The 20,546-nt window shown below is 41.4% G+C and overlaps 1 protein-coding gene across 7 annotated transcripts in view; it reads right to left on the bottom strand.

Annotated features, from left to right (window-relative positions):
* SLC22A3 (solute carrier family 22 member 3) overlaps window positions 1-20,546 on the bottom strand; it is a 291,993-nt gene that overhangs the window by 70,097 nt on the left and 201,350 nt on the right. For 2 of the 7 annotated variants that reach the window (XM_056566775.1, XM_056566778.1), the window contains one exon: window positions 12,850-12,949. In XM_056566775.1, coding sequence (XP_056422750.1) covers window positions 12,850-12,949 — 100 coding nt within the window. Of the gene's footprint in view, window positions 1-1,447; window positions 1,535-2,960; window positions 3,407-6,482; window positions 6,658-12,849; window positions 12,950-20,546 lie in introns of those variants that run through there. The other 5 variants (XR_008891400.1, XR_008891401.1, XR_008891398.1 and 2 more) reach the window with 5 other exon arrangements.

The raw sequence follows: 20,546 nt of genomic DNA, 5'->3' as shown, positions 1-20,546 counted from the left end.
TCTGGAGGTCCGCAGGTTGAAGACCACTATTGGGTTCAAAATCTTTATTTTTTTTAGATTTTGCACCTATAAATTTGGTGCGTCTTATACGCCGGTGCGTCCTATAGGGCAAAAAATACGGTATTTTTTTCATCAGTGGACAACATATACCTTTAAAGGGAATGTGTCATCACACACAACCTATTGTTTGAATCATATAACTAGAAGACAAAAAGGATCGGAGAGCGTTCCTAGTGTAATATCTTTTTGTATAATATGTAACGTATTGAAGACAAATCCGCTCACCAAAGTTGGTTATGATAAGAGCACAACAACTGTGATCACATATAAGGGTCAGCAGCCCTGAGGCTCTCAGTTTCCACTGGATCCCGGTTGTCAGCAGTAGAGTTCAAAGCAAAAGAAAAAACTTCCAGTCCTGGCGCTACTCCCAAAAATAGTAGATTAATTAATAGTAAAATGAAATAAAATGGGCATTACATACAGTGTTCAATGCGTTTCGGGATTGTACTGAGCCTTTTCTCAAAACGTATTTATGGGAGAAGCACCAAGACTGGAAGTTTTATTTATTTTTATTTTTTTATACTCTGAACTCTATTAAATAGTTTGAATCAAGTTTTTATGTTAAAAATATTTTTTAACAACTTTTTGGTGAATGTTTTTAAATAATTTTCTATTTTATTATTTACATATTAAAACAATCCTGAAATCTTGCTGTTTTTATTTTGACCACTACACCTAATAGTAAGTTACCAGTTCTTTTTCTGTAGAGAATACTTTTAGCAGTCTCCTCACCATCATCACTTAGTGTATTACATTTCAAGTTGACACTAGTATATAGACAAGGCAGAATCAAGAGATTCACCCTAGATAACATCTACAATTCACTCCCAAATGACCTCTGCATAGGTAAAAAAAAAAACATTTAGAAAACTATGTCCATGTAGCTGCTGTATAGCTGTTAGAGGCAGCTCAGTAAAGGTGGCTGTCCCTTATGATAATGAACTAAAATAGAAAAACATTGGGAAAAATAATAAGTTTCAGTATCTGGTCATCATCAGTAAAAAATATTAGGGGCAGAGAGGAGTCATTCTGTGCTTCTATGAACTGCAGTTTACCAGCAAATGGAGAAATAATGGAAGCAGCAACTCAGTGGAAAAGTCGATGAGAGCACGCAAACAATGTCAACCCTTTTCAGTAATATATTCACAAAAGCAACATTATGGCGGATACACCTAGCCTTTCTCAAACATAAACCCATAAGGCTGTAACTGCAATGCCATTCTCATATGGGATATGTTCAACCACCCCGGGACTGGAAAAGAACAAATCAGAAACTTTGACACTTGCAGAACCAAATTTGTCATATATACTCCGAAGTGTTGACGATGGAATGTCACGAACATTAATAAACACAAATCTACGATCAGAAATAAGAAAATGGACTTACCTTTCCAAAGAACTTTGTGGACAGTCAATACATCATCAGTCAATTCCACTCCCATATTATTGATCATGTGCAACCTCCAGAGGAAAACTGATAAAAAAAAGAGCTCTACTGGATATATGAGCTAGATACCCTATCACTAAATGAATGACTATTGACATGTCCCTGTCCCCATTCCTATGAACATCTCCAAGTGAACTATGAAGAGAATATGTTGCTGCATAGTTCTATCTTCACAGATCTCCTTTTAGACACATCTGAATGCGGCATTATACCTATTTCCATGTACTATCCCATGTTTCCAATCTTATTCATAAGTAGACATTTGATCACATACTTCTGTTGTACTATTACTTGCTGCACTTGTGAATAGTCCTGTGACTATACTGTATGTTCCAAATGTGTAAAGACCTGTAGCACTTACACAGATGTATCACTTGACAAGAATACAGTGGCTCTACTAAATGTCTAAATGTGTATTATTCTAGTGACCACTTTATACAGTACATAGGCTGTCTTGTATACTACTGTGTTATAAAAACTGCAAAACTCTGCATCACCATTAGCCTAACCCATATCTATGCTATTGTTTTTGTAGATATAAGTGATCTATATTCTCCTGTGGGCACATTAAGCTATTCTTTGATTCCTAACAGGGCTCAATATAGTGACATTGATAAGGAATTACTAATAAAATGTTTTCTTGTGTCCTATGCCCATTTGTCAACACACTATAGAATCTGATGTCATATCCCGATATTATTACTGGAGTTCACTTCCAGACACACTGTAAGACTGCCTATCAATATGGAATTCATTACAGAGGTACTTTCTGGAATACCAGAAGAAGAAAAACAGCTCTGGGCATGGATCCACACTTGATGCATTTTAGACAGCAAACATTAAAGAAGATCGATCCAGCACTTAGATCCATGAAGTAACAAAAATGATGTGGTAACAAACATGAACAGCACACTTGATCATATCACTCGAACATCTTAGTGCGTTTCAAGCCCATGCACTCTTTGTTGAAAAATACAATAACCCAAGATGGATTATGCAAAAGAAAAAAGCTAGATAGATAGTGCTACCTGGTGCCGTTACCCAAGGTAATGCTTGGTGAAGGAATAAAATGTTTTGTTTACCTTTGGATGTTGGATTAAGAGCTCAACACCTGTATGCACATTTGGAAACCTTAATAGGATCCAGCAGGCACCGATACCCCAACCAGTCCCTGTAGGATGGTCACATGTAGGAAGAATCATCCACACACCTCTAGGAGTGAAAAAGGGGGTCTCCTCTCTAGGCACTCACTGGTAATGCTGTAGGATTAATGATCAATACCGACAGAATCATAAATTAAAGCTCTACTTGTTTATTAAGATTGTCTCAATTAACAGTCTCAATAAACAAGCAGAGTTTTCATTTATGATTCTGTCGGTCGTGATTATTAATCCTTCAGCATTACCAGTAAGCTCCCAGAGCGAAAACTCCCCTTTTCACACCTAGAGGAGTGTGGATGATTCTTTTAAAATGTGTTGCCAATAAATACCTACACCTATGAAAACAAAAGACTTCAAATAAGTAAGCATAAAAAGGGTTAAAAACACATTCAGCATTGCAGTCCCATCGTAATGGCCATATGGATATTATCCTGCATAATATTAGATAATATGTTTATTACTTGTACAATTAATAATATCGTGAAAATACTACTAAAATACTGCTTTAATACAAATTGTCCTACCAATATTATTTTATGTGTAAATTAGGCGATTTTTTTTTTTTATAAATTACTATATATGTTTATAAAGAAGATCTAAAAGAGTTCTCTTATATCACAATTCTAAAAATTCTTTAGGGCTTGCATATACATTCGCATTACCCATGTTTGAAAAAAACGTCTGCCGTAGGATCATTAATTTCTGTATTCTTTCTATCCATTTCCAAACGGCAGGTGTTCTTTCATCATGTAACATTAAAAGAGGGGTGGGGGAAATGAAGTAACAATTAGTTATGGAATGAAAATGCAAGTTCCTAATGTGAACCACCAGTTAACTTTGTGATCTAACAACTTTTGATGCATATTTTTGCTTCTTAATAGCATAAATCTGTATGTGCCTCATATGTTTATTATGCATATGTATGAAGTGTTGCACTAGGGAATTTCCTAAAGCATGTACTAGTGATGTCATTAACATGCTCGAGGATGTGGGTTTTATGTTTTCTGGAGGTGCAGCCAACATATTTTTTGTTGCACTATTGGCACTCAATGACAAAGATGATGAACAACTAACCAGTATCTTATTATTTTATTTTAAGGTTGCAGAATAGGCCCAAAAAAAGCAGAACCACACTTTGCCGCAACTGTGCATTTGCAAGGCCTTGCACAGAATTTCAGAATTCCACTGGAGGTACAACTTACAAAATAAAAAAGTTATCTAAATTGTAATCCTAAAATCTGTGTCGATGTCATTTAGTGCCAAGAATGCAACAAAAATATGTTAGTTGCACCACCAGAAACTTAGAACCTGCATCCTCGAGCATGCCAATGACATAACTATTACATCCACTAGGAACCACTCAGCTGTGTTGATCCAGATGTAGGCAAAAACCTTTGTGAGGCTGATGCCAATCTAATATCCATAACCTGCAATATTATTACTCTCCAGAAATGCATCCAGGCCCCTGTTGAAATCTTTTACTGAGTTCTCCATGACCACTTCCTCTGGTAGAGATTTCCATAGTGTCACTGCTCTTACAGTAAAGAACCCCAGTCTGTGCTGGTGTAGAAACCTTCTTTCCTCTAGATTCTAGATCACGCGTGTCAAACCCAAGGCCCGCGGGATGAATCTGGCCTCGTCATGTGGCCTGCGTAGCCGCCGCCGGCCGCCAGCATTCATCTTTTATTCTCGCTTTTTTTCACGCTTATTTTTTTTTTTTTACACAAGAAAGACGCCTCTTCAGCGCATGCGCGGCAGCCTACAAGCCAGAGAACGTCTGCCCTCTAGCGATCCTCCTTTGGTCCTCTGCCTCTATGGTTGTACGCACGGGACGTCAGTGATGTCCTGTGCGTACAACCATAGAGACGCGGGAGGACCAGGAGGAAGACAGGATCATCGCAGGATGCGCGCCGGCCGGGGCCTGGTAAGTGACCGGCGGCGCGTTATCTTCTTCAGCGCTCCGGTCACCGCTCGACTGGTCCTGGCACCTACTGCTATGGTCCATAGGCCATAGCAGTAGATTGTGACCCCGGGCCGGAGGAGCGGTGACCGGATCACAGTGGGGGCAGCACACAGACATACAGCCTCCAGCCATACACTGTATATGGCTGGAGGCTGTATGTCTGTGGGGAGGGAGGGAGGAGGGGGGGGGGTGCTGCCAACCTAATGTGGGGGGAACTATACTGCCAACTAATGTGGGGGAACATGCTGCCAACTAATGTGGGGGAACATGCTGCCTACCTAATGTGGGGGGGAACTATACTGCCAACCTAATGTGGGGGGAACTATACTGCCAACCTAATGTGGGGGAACATGCTGCCTACTAATGTGGGGGAACATGCTGCCTACCTAATGTGGGGGGAACTACAAGGTACTGTACATTGTGCTAGGATGCGTAGTCTTATATGGCGAGTATATCCCAAACTCTACATTTTAACTGTAAAAGTTGGGGGTCGTCTTATACACCCAGTCGTCTTATACGCCGGCATATATGGTATGTGGGGGGAGGGGTCCTACAGATACAACTGGCCCTTTGAGGGTGACCAAACTGCTGATGCGGCCCCCGATGAATTTGAGTTTGACACCCCTGCTCTAGATGTAGAGGATGTCCCTTTGTTCTAGATACAGTTCCTGGGTATAAAGAGATTACGGCATAGATCTCTGTACTGTTCCCTGATATAGTAATTCATAGTTATTAGGTTGCCCCTAAGCCTTATTTTTTCTAAACTCTCCAGCTCCACTATATCTTTCTTGTACAGGTACTGTATATAGTATTCCAGGTACTGTATATAGTATTCCATGTGTGGTCTGACTAGTGATTTGTACAATGGTAGAATTATTTCATTGATTTTATGTGCCCTGGCAGCAGCTGCCTGACACTGGTTTCTACAGTTAAATTTACTGTAAATCATTTACTGTACATTTACTCCTAAGTCGTATTCCATGTCAGTAGTCCCCAGTGTTTCCCCATTAAATACTTATTTATTAAATGAAAAAATATTGGCAGATGAGGTTCAACGCTGATAAATGTAAGGTTGTGCACATAGGGAGGATTTCCCCCCCACGATTTGCATAACCTTACATTTATCAGTGTTGAACCTCATCTGCCACTTCCCAGCCCAAGCCTCCACCCTATCCAGATCCATTTGTAACAGTGCACTGTCCTCTATTGTGTTAACCACTTTTCACAGTTAAGTATCATCTACAAGGAATAATACTTTACCATACAATCCCTCTACAAGATCATTAATAAGTAAATTTACAAGAATAGGACCAAAAACTGACCCCTGTGGTACTCCACTAGTAACAGTCACCCAATCCGAATATGCACCATTAATAAGAACCCTCGATCGCCATCACTAAGCCAGTTACTTAACCACTTACACACATTCTTCTCCAGCCCAAGCATTCTTATTTTATGCACCAACATTTTATGTGACACAGTATCAAATGCTTTGGAAAAATCAAGATATCCGACATCCAAGGATTCCGCCTGGTCCAGTCTTAAGCTCACCTCTTCATCAAACCTGATCAGATTAGTTTGACAGGTTTGATCCATCATAAACTATCAGGCCTATAATTCCCGCTTTTTTTGACACCACATTTGCTATGCACCAGTCCTAGGGAACACACCTTGTCACGAGAGTCCCTAAATATTAGAAACAGGGGTCTTAACTTCCTTAGAACAAGGGGTGAATACCATCTGGACCTGGTGATTTGTCTATTTTGATTCTTTTTTAAGAGGCACTGTACTTTGTCCTGGGTTAGACAAGCGACATATACTAGGGAGTTTACCTTATCCTGCAGTATTTTACCTGACATTTGATTTTCCTCCATAAATACAGTGCTGAGGAATGTGTTTAATATATTCACTTTTTCATGAGCATCGTCCATAACTTCTCCCTCATCACTGTTTAACCTTTTTACTATTTCCTTACAAAAGGATCAGAGGATGTGAAACCTTGGAATTGTGTCTTCAGTTCTGTTCACCTGCATAGAGCAATAAAATGAAATGCTCTCACAAGCTTCCATGGATCAAACTTCTTTCTTAAAGCTACATTTTGGGGTTAGTTTTATACATATGCATAATTAACATATTGGGCAAACACATATTTATGCTATTGAAAAAAGTGAAACCGAGATTAAAAAGCAGATATATGCAACGAAAGTGGTTAGACTGAAAAGCTTACTGGCAGTTCATTATAGAAGCCTACCAGTTTAAACAAACTGTGTGATATGAGAGAACCCTTTCAGATCTTATTTATACTTATGTACATATGTAGTAATTTTAAAACAAATATTTCCTAATTTGCACCTAAAATAATATTGTTATAACAATGTGTATTATACTTTTCAAATATTAATTGGTATTTTAGTAGTATTTTCACAATATTTTTCATTGTGCAAGTAATTAACCCAATATTTAATATTTTGCATGATAATAGCCAAGCTACAGATATTTGGACTGTTATGGTGGGTATGCAATGCTGAATGTATTTTTAACACTTTGTATGCATACTCATTTGTAGTCTTTGTTTTAAATCACTGCACGTGGATGTTATTTATAGGCAATGCATCTTGAGTTTTGTACTTTTTAACAAAGAGTGAATGACTCGAAATGCGTCAAGTGTTCTACAAATGTTTGCAAGGCTGTTCTTTTTGTTACCACATGGAATAAAGCTGCATTGCTGGACCAACAACCAGAAAAATTTCTCAGCTCACTGCACCTGCAGAAACTGGGAGCTCGGAGAGACGGAGAATGCCAAGTAAAAAAAAAAAATACAGCACATGAGAAAGTAGTCCAAAAATTACAGATTCTTTATTTAATGAATACAAAAAGTAAAAAAAAAAAAAAAGTGAACTGATCTAAAAGCATGACTATCTATGACTAAGACTGAAGACATTCTGTCGGAAATGTGTCATTCATGCTTTTGGATCTGTTCTTTTTACATTTTGGATACATTAAATGGCCACTGTCAGATATACAAACTTTTGATATGTTGTAAAGCATGCAATAGGTTTTGCAATTGCTTTCATTAGAAAATTTTCAGTATTTAATTCTGCAAAAGCCAGTCAAAGAACTGCCCCCCCTGCCTCCTGCGATGCATTCCAGTCCTGCTGTGTACACTGCTGTGTCACTACGTCATGGACCCACTTCATGATTGACAGCAAGCTGCTCTGCTCTCAGCTCCATCACTGCCTTTGTTTACTTGTCTGCTGTGTGAACAGAAGGGGAGGGGCAGGAACACACTGCAGCTGGGCTCTCACTGAATGTCTGCTCATGTGAAGAGAAGGGGGAGAGGGGCAGAAAAACACTGCAGCCGCTGAATAGAGGATTTATTTGTTTAAAAAGTAAGTGTCCCTGCATGTATGTGTGTGTGTGGATATTTATGTATGTATATCAGTGAATATATGAAGTGAATGTGTGTGTGTGTGTGTGTGTGTGATACAGATGGACTACAATCATATGCCTCCAGCTGTTGGAAAACTTCAACTCAAAAGGATGTATGGGCATGCTGGGAGCTGTAGTTTTACAAAAGCTGTGGGCACACAGCTTATGTGTGTGTGTTTGTGAATAGCATGTGGTGAGCCACGGGGTGTGAGGTGAGGTGTAGGGGGCAAATGTTGTTGCCCAGGGGTAGATGGTATTAACCCCTTTGTGTTCGTGATGCCAGGGCGTGGTTTGCCTATGTAACCACCCCAAGGTAGTACCGCTAGTCCTAGGTTAGGCAGGGGCAATAAACAGTCCAAGGCCAGGTTAAGGGTAATGGCAGCTTTTACTGAGGTTAGACAGGTGTTACCTCACAGGCTTGCTGGGACTTGCAGTAGGTAGACTGACTATAATGCAGGCCAAGGTGACTAGACAGTAGACTTGACTTGACTCACTTGATGACTGCAATTAAGCTCAAGTCTTCTAATAGTGAAATGATAGGTGGCTGCAGACTTTAGGCCTCCAATGGCTGGACACAGGCACTGGGACAGATGACTGGACTTGACCTCGGCAGGAAAATGAAGTGTGATCAAAGAGCAAAAGAGAGATTGCATCTACTCCCTCCCTTATAAAGAGGGCTGTGCAAGGAACCCATAGGTTAGCTGCAGGTCATCTGGTCACCTGGTGCTCTCTGGGTAACAAAACATGTGACTTTAACACGTGACAACCATTAGCATGTGACTAATAACCACGTGACCATATCAAAGGTCCTTTAAATTCAATGTACAACTAAATACATTATGGGGGAACACTGCAGATGAGCCCTGAGGATGTACAGGGACTCAAGCTTATAGGACTGTGGAATGATATCCTGTACTGGGACATCACAAGCATAAAACCAGAAAGGAAAGGGTTACTGCTCCCAGAGCAGAGAGAGGAGTGGTTATCACAGAAAGGGACCCATCCCCTGCCTGTAAATGAAAAGTACTTTCACATTGCAATCACTACAAGTAAATAAAGTGAATTCTAAGAGAAATATTGGGCATAGGCTCATAGGGGGAGATTCATCAAAACTTGTTCAGAGGAAAAATTGACTAGTTGCCCATAGCAACCAATCAGATTGCTTCTTTCATTTTTAAAAAGGCCACTGAAAAATGAAAGAAGCGATCTGATTGGTTGCTATGGGCAACTGGTCAACTTTTCCTTTGCACAGGTTTTGATAAATCTCCCCCATAAAGCTTATATGTACATGATCAGGATGAGATACTGAGCAATATATAACAGTTTTTTTTTTTTATGTGATCTGACAGGTACGCTTTAAATAAAGTATCTGTAATTTTTGGACTACTTTTTTGTGAGCTGGAGCTTAGTTTTTTTTGTGCTTATTTACTTCTTGCTGTACTTTCTGGATTACCTCCTATCTGATCTCTACTACTTTTCACTTGGTGGTTTATTTACACAATTTTTATATTAAATTGATATTTATTATTCATAAGGATATGTGTGTTTCTATTTTAAGAAATATTTGAATTGTTGATCATAAATGCGGCCATGTTTATTGTTTACTACCTTTTCAAATGACATTGGCTCTTGTCTATGATTGATGACATCATCATGGTGTCTATATGAGTGCAATTTCACATTAGGAGGGAATTTACTGAGCCTGGCATTTTACATACCGTATTTATCGGGGTATACCACGCACCGGCCTACCACGCACCCTCATTTTACCAAGGATATTTGGGTAAAAGTTTTTTACCCAAATATCCTTGGTAAAATGAGGGTGCGTGTGTGTGCATGTGTAAACCCTGATAGACTGTTTCTGACCCCAAAGAAGCGCGGCTTTTGCGGGGTCAGAGACCGCCGTCGCTGCCCGCTTCTCTCCCCTTGCCTTTCCTGGGGTCTAGAGTCCTGCTGCCGCCGCTTCTCTCCCCATGGCTATCCAGAGACTGCCGCTGCCCCATTACCTCCCCCATCCCCAGTTTAATAATTACCTGTTCCGGGGGTCTACGCTGCTTCTGGCTCCGGAGGCGTACTTAGCTGTCACTGTGCGCTGGGCCACTGACAGTGACGTTGCGTTGAAGACGTCACTCGTCATTGCGCAGCACATAGCAACAACGCAGGGCACTGCCAGAGCCAGAAGCAGCGCGGACCCCAGGAACAGGTACCGTAATTATATAACCGGGGATGGGGGAGGCAATGGGGCAGTGGCGGCGGCGGTCTCTGGACCCCAGGATAGCCAGGGGCAGAGAAGCGAGCAATGACGGCAGGTCTCTGGCTCCGCAAAAGCGCCCGCTTTCAATCATTGAACTGCAGCGGCTTATCGGCGTATAACACGCAGATAGACTTTAGGCTAAAAATTTTAGCTTAAAAAATGCGTGTTATACGCCGATAAATACGGTACTTGTCTTTAGTAAAATCCTGCTGGATTTAGATTTGCTACATTTATTAAGAGGTGCACACATCTAAATAAATCGGGCACATCTGTGGCTGCCCCATGCGCCTCTGACTATAATTTAACAGCTAAAACTTATGACTGTTTGCAGGTGTAAGTTTTAGTAAATAGGCAGACATGGGAAGTCACACCCACTATTCACTTAGCCCCATTTTTTGTGCAAGCCCCTTTTTATGCAAACATTTGTGACTTTTTGACACCAAAACACTTGAATACGTAGAATATAACGTTGCTTTTGTGAATACATCTCTGAAAAGAATCTACATTCTGTGAGTGATATCGCTGACCTCTGTTTACCATGAGCTTTACCAGCAGTCACATGTTATTGGCACAAAAATGCCCAGTTAGTTAGGTCTCCCTGCAAAGGCTTTAAACAGGGAAGAGAAGAGATGAAAACACAGGAAAGGTTTACAGTATACTGAAAGCGAAATGTGATTTGCTGTACACTACAGAGGAGGGTAATGTTAATGTACTTTTTCAAAAAGTAATAATTGTAGGATAAGCCCTTTAACACACTTGCCCTTTGTTTAACCCCTTAAGGACCACAGGTTTTTCCATTTTTGCACTTTCGTTTTTTCCTCCTCACCTTTTAAAAATCATAATTCTTCCAATTTTGCACCTAAAAATCCATATGATGGCTTATTTTTTGCGCCACCAATTCTACTTTGCAGTGACATCAGTCATTTTACCCAAAAATCTACGGCGAAACGTCAAAAAAAATCATTGTGCGCTGAAATTGAAGAAAAAATTTAATTTTTTTACTTTTGGGGGCTTCCGTTTCTACGCAGTACATTTTTCTGTAAAAATGACACCTTATCTTTATTCTGTCAGTCCATACGATTAAAATGATACCCTACTTATATAGGTTTGATTTTGTCCTAATTCTGGAAAAAATCATAACTACATGCAAGAAAATGTATACGTTTAAAATTGTTATCTTCTGACCCCTATAACTTTTTTATTTTACCACGTACGGGGTGGTATGAGGGCTCATTTTTTGCGCCATGATCTGAAGTTTTTAGCGGTACCATTTTTGTATTGATCGGACTTTTTGATCGCTTTTTATTCATTTTTCCATGATATAAAAAGTGACCAAAAATATGTTATATTGGACTTTGGAATTTTTTTGCGCGTACGCCATTGACCGTGCGGTTTAATTAATGATACATTTTTATAGTTTGGACATTTACGCAAGCGGCGATACCACATATGTTTATATTTATTTACATGTTTTTTTTTCATATGGGAAAAGGGGGGCGATTTGGACTTTTATTAGGGAAAGGGTTAAATGGCATTTATTAACTTTTTTTTTTTGACACTTTTTTTTTGTTGCAGTGTTATAGCTCCCATAGGGGGCTATAACACTGCACACACTGATCTTATACACTGTTCACTGCAAAGCCATAGCTTTGCATTGATCAGTGTTATCGGCGGTCGATTGCTCAAGCCTGCATCTCAGGTTTGGAGCAATCAATCGCCGAAGGGACATGCCGGAGGAAGGTAAGAGGACCTCCACTCATGTCCCAGCTGATCGGGACATCCCATTTTCACTGCGGTGGTCCCGATCAGCCCCACTGAGCAGCCGGGAAGGTTTCACTTTCGTTTTAGACACGGCATTCAACTTTGAACGCCGCGTCTAAACGGTTAATATTGTGCGGCACCGCGATCGCTGCCGCGAGCTATGATCCCCGGGTCCCGGCTTCAGATACATGCCGGGAACGACCCGATATGACACGGGGTCACCGCGTGACCTCGCGTTATATTGCGGGAGCCGGCCAAGGACGTAAATATACATCTTTGGTCGTTAAGGGGTTAATACATATTTGATTCTTGACCCCTTAATATAAAATGATATACATATATGTCTGGGGTATATTTCTTGCTAAATACATTTGCATGCAAAGAAGATTTGCTTATGGAATCAGTGCAGCTGTCCGTTAAAGACAGTTGATCTCCCAAAGCAAACGCTAATCCTGGGCAATATGCCCCTTACAGTAGTAATAATTACCTTGAGACATATGCGGTTAGCTAAAAGGAAGGTAGGTCCCTCTTTGACCCCCATTAGGTCAAAGAGTGATCAGTTGCAATGTCAGTGAGTTAAGACCAATGGCAGGTTTCCTTTAAGGCACAAACAGACCTGGTCATTAAGGATTAAAAGGATTCATCTTTCATGGTGCCTGGCACTGCAGTTGATCTTATTCAAATCCCTCAGAAGTCCTAAGGTACCATGTACAGCTGCTCATGGATCTGATTGGAGAAGAAATCAGGGCAAAACACAAGCATACATTATTTTTACCTTCCAAGATTCTCAACGTCTTCAATTGTTTCTGGTAAGGAAATGCCCATTGTCTCAGGCAATAACAAGACTAGACCACCACAAATAAGGCCAAGTATTCCTACGGACATAAAAAAAATTTACATTTTATTATACTTCAGAACCACAGCAAACTTTATATTATTACATCTGCATATTTGCCTAAACTACCAGGTAAAAGTGAATTAGTTTGATAATTTCTCTCCTAAAGCTATCATAATACTATAAAAACTGAAATAAAAAATGTAACTAAATATTAGTTTTTTTGGGCACCTGTGTAATTTTAGAATTAGAAATGAGCGAATTGAATCTGACGAACCTGAATTCGTTCCCAATTTCATGAAAAATTCGATTCACAACAAATGTGAATATCGCCGAGATTCTATCGAGCAAATCGCTTCATTAAACTCCATTTAGTGCGGTCCAGGTTCCAGGGCATCTAAAATGGCGGATCCACATGTGAGGACATGGGGCAAGGAACTCTGGGAAGGCGGGAACAAGGGTAGGCGGGATGACCCTAAATCACAAGCAGGATGCAGCCTATCAGTAGCCAGTCACCCCGGTGATGTCACAGCCCTATAAAATCGGCAGCCATATTCCGGCTCGTCACTTCATCCTTGTTGCAGAGAGCTAGCACTTTCAGTGCTTTGTGTATTACACAGAAAGGCTTTTTCCAGCAGTGTTTCACCTCCTAGTCACGTCAGTGTTTTTCACTGAAAATAATTTTTACTGCAGTCATTAACCTCCCAGTCACTTTCTACAGCATTGTATTACAGAGAGGGGCAGAGAGCTGTGTGTTGCCTCATACATTTGAACAAGCTGGCTCAGCTTGAGAAACCTTAGCAGAGGATGATGGAATAATGTTTCTCCGCATTTCTGCCCTCTTTATTCCACAACAAATGGTCTGCTGGTTATACTAGTCTGTAGACGGTATAATACACACTAAGCAGTCCATTCATAATAGTCTGTGAGAGTGCAATTTTGTGTTTAGTACACAGCGACTAAACGTTTTTTAAGTTTACTGTAGCTCATTTTTCTGCCCTCATAAGTGCATACCACATATCTACATCTAAGTAGTGTACAATTTTGCACCTGTTAGTCTGTCAAGGGCCTAGATATTGTGAAAGGACAGGCAAAAGTAATCACTGGCTGGTGTTTTACACCACTACTTCATTAAGCGTACTGTAGTGCATTTTTCTGCCCTCATAAGTGCATATAACATACCTACATCTAAGTAGTGTACTATTTTGTACCTATTAATCTGTCAAGGGCTTAGATACTGTGAAAGGACAGCCAAAAGTACACACCTGCTGCTGTTCTAGACAAATACTGTTTTAAGCGTAGTGAAGCGTATTGTACTTCCCTTATGTACGCACTAAGTTTGTCTAGCAGAGAGGTGCCAGGACATGCACAGAGCAGTGGTAGAGGCCTTAAAGGGTACCTCTCATCAAATAAACTTTTGATATATTTTAGATGAATTAATGTTGAATAACTTTCCAATAGCATGTTAATGAAAAATATGCTTCTTTCTATTGTATTTTTCCCGATCAGTCCTGTCAGCAAGCATTTCTGACTCATGCTGGAGTCCTAAACACTCAGAGCTGCCAGCCTGCTTTGTTCACAGCCAAACAGGCTGTGAACAAAGCAGGCTGGCAGCTCTCAGTGTTCTCCTTTGTGAACAAAGCAGACTGGCAGCTCGTAGTGTTTAGGACTCCAGCATGAGTCTGAAATGCTTGCTGCCAGGACTGGTAGGGAGACCCCTTGTGGTCATTTCTTCAAAGTGGAAAATTAAATAGAAAGGAGCATATTTTTTAATAACATGCAATTGTGAAGTTATTCTGCATATGTTAATCTACAATATATAAAAAGTTTTTTTGATGAGAGGTACCCTTTAATTCATCAGGTATAGGCAAATGTTGCAGCAGACTATAGGCGAGAGGCAGCAAGAGGCCTGAGCTCCTGGTATCAGCTAGAGGTCGTGTCTCGACCAGCAACCCATCTGCCATCATCGATTGGTTAACACAGTCATCCACTTCATCACAAGTGACATCTGATACCCCAGTCAACAGTCGGTGGGTTCCTCAGACACAACCATCAGTTGGCATGGCGAGGCAGCAGCTGAGCCAGCAAGGTGGTAGCATGGTTGGCAGTCAGCATGGTGGAAGAAGTGGAAATTCTGGAGCCAAAATGTGCCCAGGGGAGACCACCTGCTTCGCAGCAGCCTACCTTCCCGGGAGGTAGTAGAACAGGGGTTCCTGGAGACGGCGGCAGTAGCAGTCAATTAGTGCTGACTGTTGGATGGAAAACAAGCTACTCGGCGGTGTGGCAGTTTTTCATCAAGCATCCAGAGGAGGTTAACATAGCCACATGCAAGATGTGTTAGCAGAAGGTGAAGCGTGTCTAGGGTCCCAATGTTGGCACCACAGCCCTGCATCAGTATATGCTGCCCCTCCATAAAGCGGCCTGGGAGAACCGTGGCTCCGATGTAGTGGTCCAGCCTGCTGCATCACCCAGTGCCACGCCGCTCCCTCTTTCAGCCAACCAAGGCTCCAACACCTCAGCCAAAGCGAGTTGTTTGTCATACCCTCCTTCTGTCACTACAGATGCTCCTGCTCCTCCTACTTTTAGCAAAAAGCAAAAAAAAGGGTGGGTGCTCTACATAAAACAAGAAAACCTAAGCAGAGGATACTGCGATGCACATAACCCAATGTGCGAATGGCAACAAGAAAAACAAAAACTATGGCAGTCCTACTAGGTTGAGGAAAGGAAAGAATGAAACAAGAAGAAAATAAGATGATATTACAAGAGGAAATGTCCAATAATAAAATAGCATTTATTTCAGCAATTAATTAACACTGTGAGGTCTTCAGCACGGCCCTGGCAAAAGACAAATCACGGGATTGCAATAAATGTGCTAAAAAGAGCTAAGGATTGTAAAATAGTAAAAATATATAAAAAAAAATATAAAAAATATTATGCACCACTTTAGGTAGTATAATCCCCTGTAGATACGTAGGTTTAAATGTGGAGTATTGAATTAAAGTCTATGCGCCGCAACTGGTGCGGTGTACTGGTAGGTGATGTAACAATATATCCTCCCCGCAATATAGTAACAGGAGATAATAAGTTTTAACAGCAATATCACAGCATTATTAGGCAGTTCTTTATGCTGATGGCTCGGACAGCGCCGTGCCGAAGTGAGAATGAGTTGAATAAAACTGATATGAGTTCAGTAGGAGCATCCGGCAGCACTGGAATAGTTGGCTAGACGGGGAGCCACGCCCCCTTTTTCAATAGCGGTAGAAAGTACTGAATAAAATCCCTGGTGCGAAAGTACGTCACATTGGTGATAGGTAAACTCTGGGCCAGATCCACTAAGGAGTACACCTCACCTGACACTGTAATTCAAACTAAGACTTGTGTCATTATTGGACAGAAATAGGAGAAAGCATGGAAAGATACAGAGAGAAAGGAAAAGAGGGAATATAGATAGTATAATTAGGACTGAAATAAAGATAGTGTAGTTGAAATACAGGGTGGGCCATTTATATGGGAATGGTTGGTGATATTAACTTCCTGTTTGTGGCACATTAGTATATGTGAGGGGGGGAACTTTTCAAGATGGGTGGTGACCATGGCGGCCATTTTAAAGTCGGCCATTTTGAATCCAACTTTTGTTTTTTCAATAGGAAAAGGGTCATGTGGCACATCAAACTTATTGGGAATTTCACAAGAAAAACAATGATGTGCTTGGTTTTAACATTACCTTATTCTTTCATGAGTTATTTACAAGTTTCTGACCACTTATAAAATGTGTTCAATGTGCTGCCCATTGTGTTGGATTGTCAATGCAACCCTCTTCTCCCACTCTTCACAGACTGATAGCAACACCACAGGAGAAATGCTAGCACAGGTTTCCAGTATCAAAATAGCAATAACAAAATAGCAATGTGCAATGTTGCGCAAATGGTAACAAAATAGCAATGTGCAATGTTCTGCAAATGGTAACAAAGTAGCAATGTGCAAAGTTCCGCAAACCAGTGGCAGCTCATACGCGACACCTGTCATTTGCTCAGGCCCTTTGAGGAAGCCATATTATTAGTCAGTCGCCAGGATTACGGGATGAACAACGTCATTCCACTGCTGCATTTCCTACATCACGTGTTGGAAACGATGGCTGGTAAGGCACTGGAGACGTGGCGCCTACATCTCAGGACCACATGAGCCCTGTGGGGGGCTGAACTGGAGGAGGAGGGGCACAGTGGAGCACAATAGGCGGTTTTTCTAGTCACCTCACAGGAGAGGAGGAGCAGCTAGAGGGTTATGAGGAAGGCAATACAGAGGACCCAGACACACCGTGGCAGTATGACGTGGAGATGGAGGCAGGGAGTCCCTCCGAGTCACTTGCACAAATGGCACGATGCATGCTCACTTGCTTGCATAGTGACCGCCGAATTGTCACCATTCGGCAGCGGGATGACTTCTGGTTCTCTACCTTATTGGACCCTCGCTACCGCCACAAAATGGGGGCCTTTTTTACACCCACTGAGAGGGAGGACAAACTGACCTACTACAGAGACATCCTACGCCATCTATCAGCGCCATCGTCCATCATCTCGCAGTTCTGACTCGGGGGGCCCTCTGTGCTTACCTTCCACTAACATGGCTGCTGGGGAAGGGTGGGGTGGCAGGAGCAGTACCAGCTCCATCAGCAGCAGTTGCTTTCTTCACCAGTAAAGTGAAGCAACTCATCAGCAGCAGGTAGACCTGGAGCAGGACCTGAACCAGCATGTGGTGGCATACCTTGACATGCCCATGCCAACACCCCTTGAAGATCCGCTGGACTTCTGGGCAGCCAAACTTGATTTGTGGCTGCAACTAGCAGAGCTGCCCTGGAAAAGCTGTCCTGCCCGGCCAGTAGTGTGCCATCAGAGCGGGTGTTTAGTGTGGCGGGGGGCCATAATCAACACAAGGAGAACTTGTTTGTCCATGAAAAAAGGTGGAGAGACTGACCTATGTGAAGATGAATCAGGCATGGATCAGCCAGGATTTCTACCCACCAATGCCTGGTGCATCAGAGTCGATTGACCATGGTGCCACACCAACACTTCACAAATATGGACAATGCCAAACAGATGGCGCTGCTCCCCAGTTACAAACATTCCTCCACATCAGACCTTTTTTCACCCACCTTCATCACCGGGTACTGGTATTGCCACCCACCACACCACTTTCAGGACTCCTGATGCTGCTGCCACCTCCAGGCTGTCTCATTCTGCCACCATATGGTCTTCTCATGCTTCCGCCACCTACAGGCTGTGTCATTCATTCACTATATGGTTTACTCATGCTGCCACCACCACCACACTGTGTCATTAAGTCACTATATGTTCTACTCATGCTGCCACAAACTCCAGGCTGTGCCATTCAGCCACTATATGTTCTCCTAATGCTACCGCCAACTCCAGGCTGTGCCATTCAGCCACTATATGTTCTACTCATGCTGCCACCAACTACAGGCTTTGCCATTCAGCCACTATATGGTCTCCTCATCTGCCGCCAACTCCAGGCTGTGCCTTTCAGTCACTATATGTTCTACTCATGCTGCCATTAACTCCAGGCTGTGCCATTCAGCCACTATATGTTCTCCTAATACTGCTGCCAACTCCAGGCTGTGCCATTCAGCCACTATATGTTCTCCTAATACTGCTGCCAACTCCAGGCTGTGCCATTCAGCCACTATATGTTCTACTCATGCTGCCACCAACTCCAGGCTGTGCCATTCAGCCACTATATGTTCTACTCATGCTGCCACCAACTCCAGGCTGTGTCGTTCAGCCACTATATGGTTTACTGATGCTGCTGTAAACCATATATACTGATTCTGCTGGGGCTGGGACAATATTATTATTTTATGGTACCACTAGCTACCATAAATCTTCAATTTAAATTTGAAAATTCATCTTTTAAGTTTAGGGATTGTGAAGCCCAATTGTCTCCTCATGCTGCTGCCAGCTCCAGGCATAAATAGTGCTACTACTTGTACACTCACACATAACTTATTCTGAAAACATATCCGGAATGACAGCCCCTTAAGGACTGAGCCCTTTTTCACCTTAAGGACGCAGCCCTTTTTTGCAATTCTGACCACTATCACTTTATGCATTAATAACTCTGGCGTGCTTTTACCTATTATTCTGAGATTACTTGTTTGTTTTTTCGTGACATATTCTATTTTAACACAGTGGTTAATTTTCGTCACTACTTGCATCCTTTCTTGGTGAAAAATCCCCAAATTTCATGAAAATTTAGCATTTTTCTAAATTTGAAACTATCTGCTTGTAAGGAAAATGAATATTCCAAATAAACTATATATTGATTCACATATAAAATATGTCTACTTTATATTTGCATCATAAAGTTGACATGTTTTTACTTTTGGTAGATATCAGAGGGCTTCAAAGTTCAGCAGCAATTTTCCAATTTTTCACAAAATTTTCTAAATCGGAATTTTTCAGGGACCAGTTCAGTTTTGAAGTGGATTTGAGGGATCTTCATATTAGAAATACACTTTCTGAATGTCATTGTGAATACTTTGGGGGGTGCAGTTTTTATAATGGGGTCATTTATGGGGTGTTAACCCTTTAGGTGTTTCATAGGAATACCAGCAAAATAGAAATTCTAAATCTTCATTTTTTACACTCATGTTCTTGTAGACCCAGTTTTTGAAATTTTACAAGGGGTAAAAGGAGAAAAAGCCCCCCAAAATTTGTGACCCAATTTCTCTCGAGTAAGGAAATACCTCATAGGTGGATGTCAAGTGCTCTTTGGGTGCACTACAAGGCTCAGAAGGGAAGGAGTGACAATGGGATTTTGGAGAGTAAGTTTTTCTGAAATGGTTTTTACAGGGCATGTCACATTTAGGAAGCCCCTATGGTTCCAGAACAGCAAAAAAAAAAAAAAAAAAAAAAAAACAACATGGCATACTATTTTGGAAACTACACCCCTCAAGGAAGGTAACAAGGGGTCCAGTGAGCCTTAACACCCCACAGGTGTTTGACGACTTTTCGTTAAATTCGGATTTGTAAATGTAATAATTTTTTTTCACTAAAATGCTGGTTTTCCTCCAAATTTTACATTTTTGTAAGGGGTTATAGGAGAAAATGCCACCCAAAATTTGTAACCCCCATCTCTTCTGGGTATGGAAATACCCCATGTGTGGACGTCAAGTGCTCTGCTGGCGCACTACAATGCTCAGAAGAGAAGGAGTCACATTTGGCTGAAATGGTTTTTGGGGGGCATGTCACATTTAGGAAGCCCCTATGGTGCCAGAACAGCAAAAAAAAAAAAAAAAAACACATGGCATACTATTTTGGAATCTACACCCCTCAAAGTTGGACAGGAAAATGAAAAATTCTATTTTTTTTCACACAAATGCTGATGTTACCCCAAATTTTTCACAAGGAGTAATTGGAGAAAAAGCCTCCCAAAATGTGTAACCCCATTTCTACTGAGTATGGAAATACCCCATATGTGGAGGTAAAGAGCTCTTCGGGCGAATTACAATGCTCAGACGAGAAGGAGCGCCATTGAGCATTTGGTGAGAGAATTTGGTTGGAATAGAAGTCGGGGGCCATGTGCGTTTAAAAAGCCCCCCGTGGTGCCAGAGCAGTGGACCC

Source organism: Hyla sarda, chromosome 3 (genome assembly GCF_029499605.1).
Source record: "Hyla sarda isolate aHylSar1 chromosome 3, aHylSar1.hap1, whole genome shotgun sequence".
Lineage (NCBI taxonomy): Eukaryota > Metazoa > Chordata > Amphibia > Anura > Hylidae > Hyla > Hyla sarda.
This window is presented reverse-complemented; position numbering and strand designations above follow the sequence as displayed.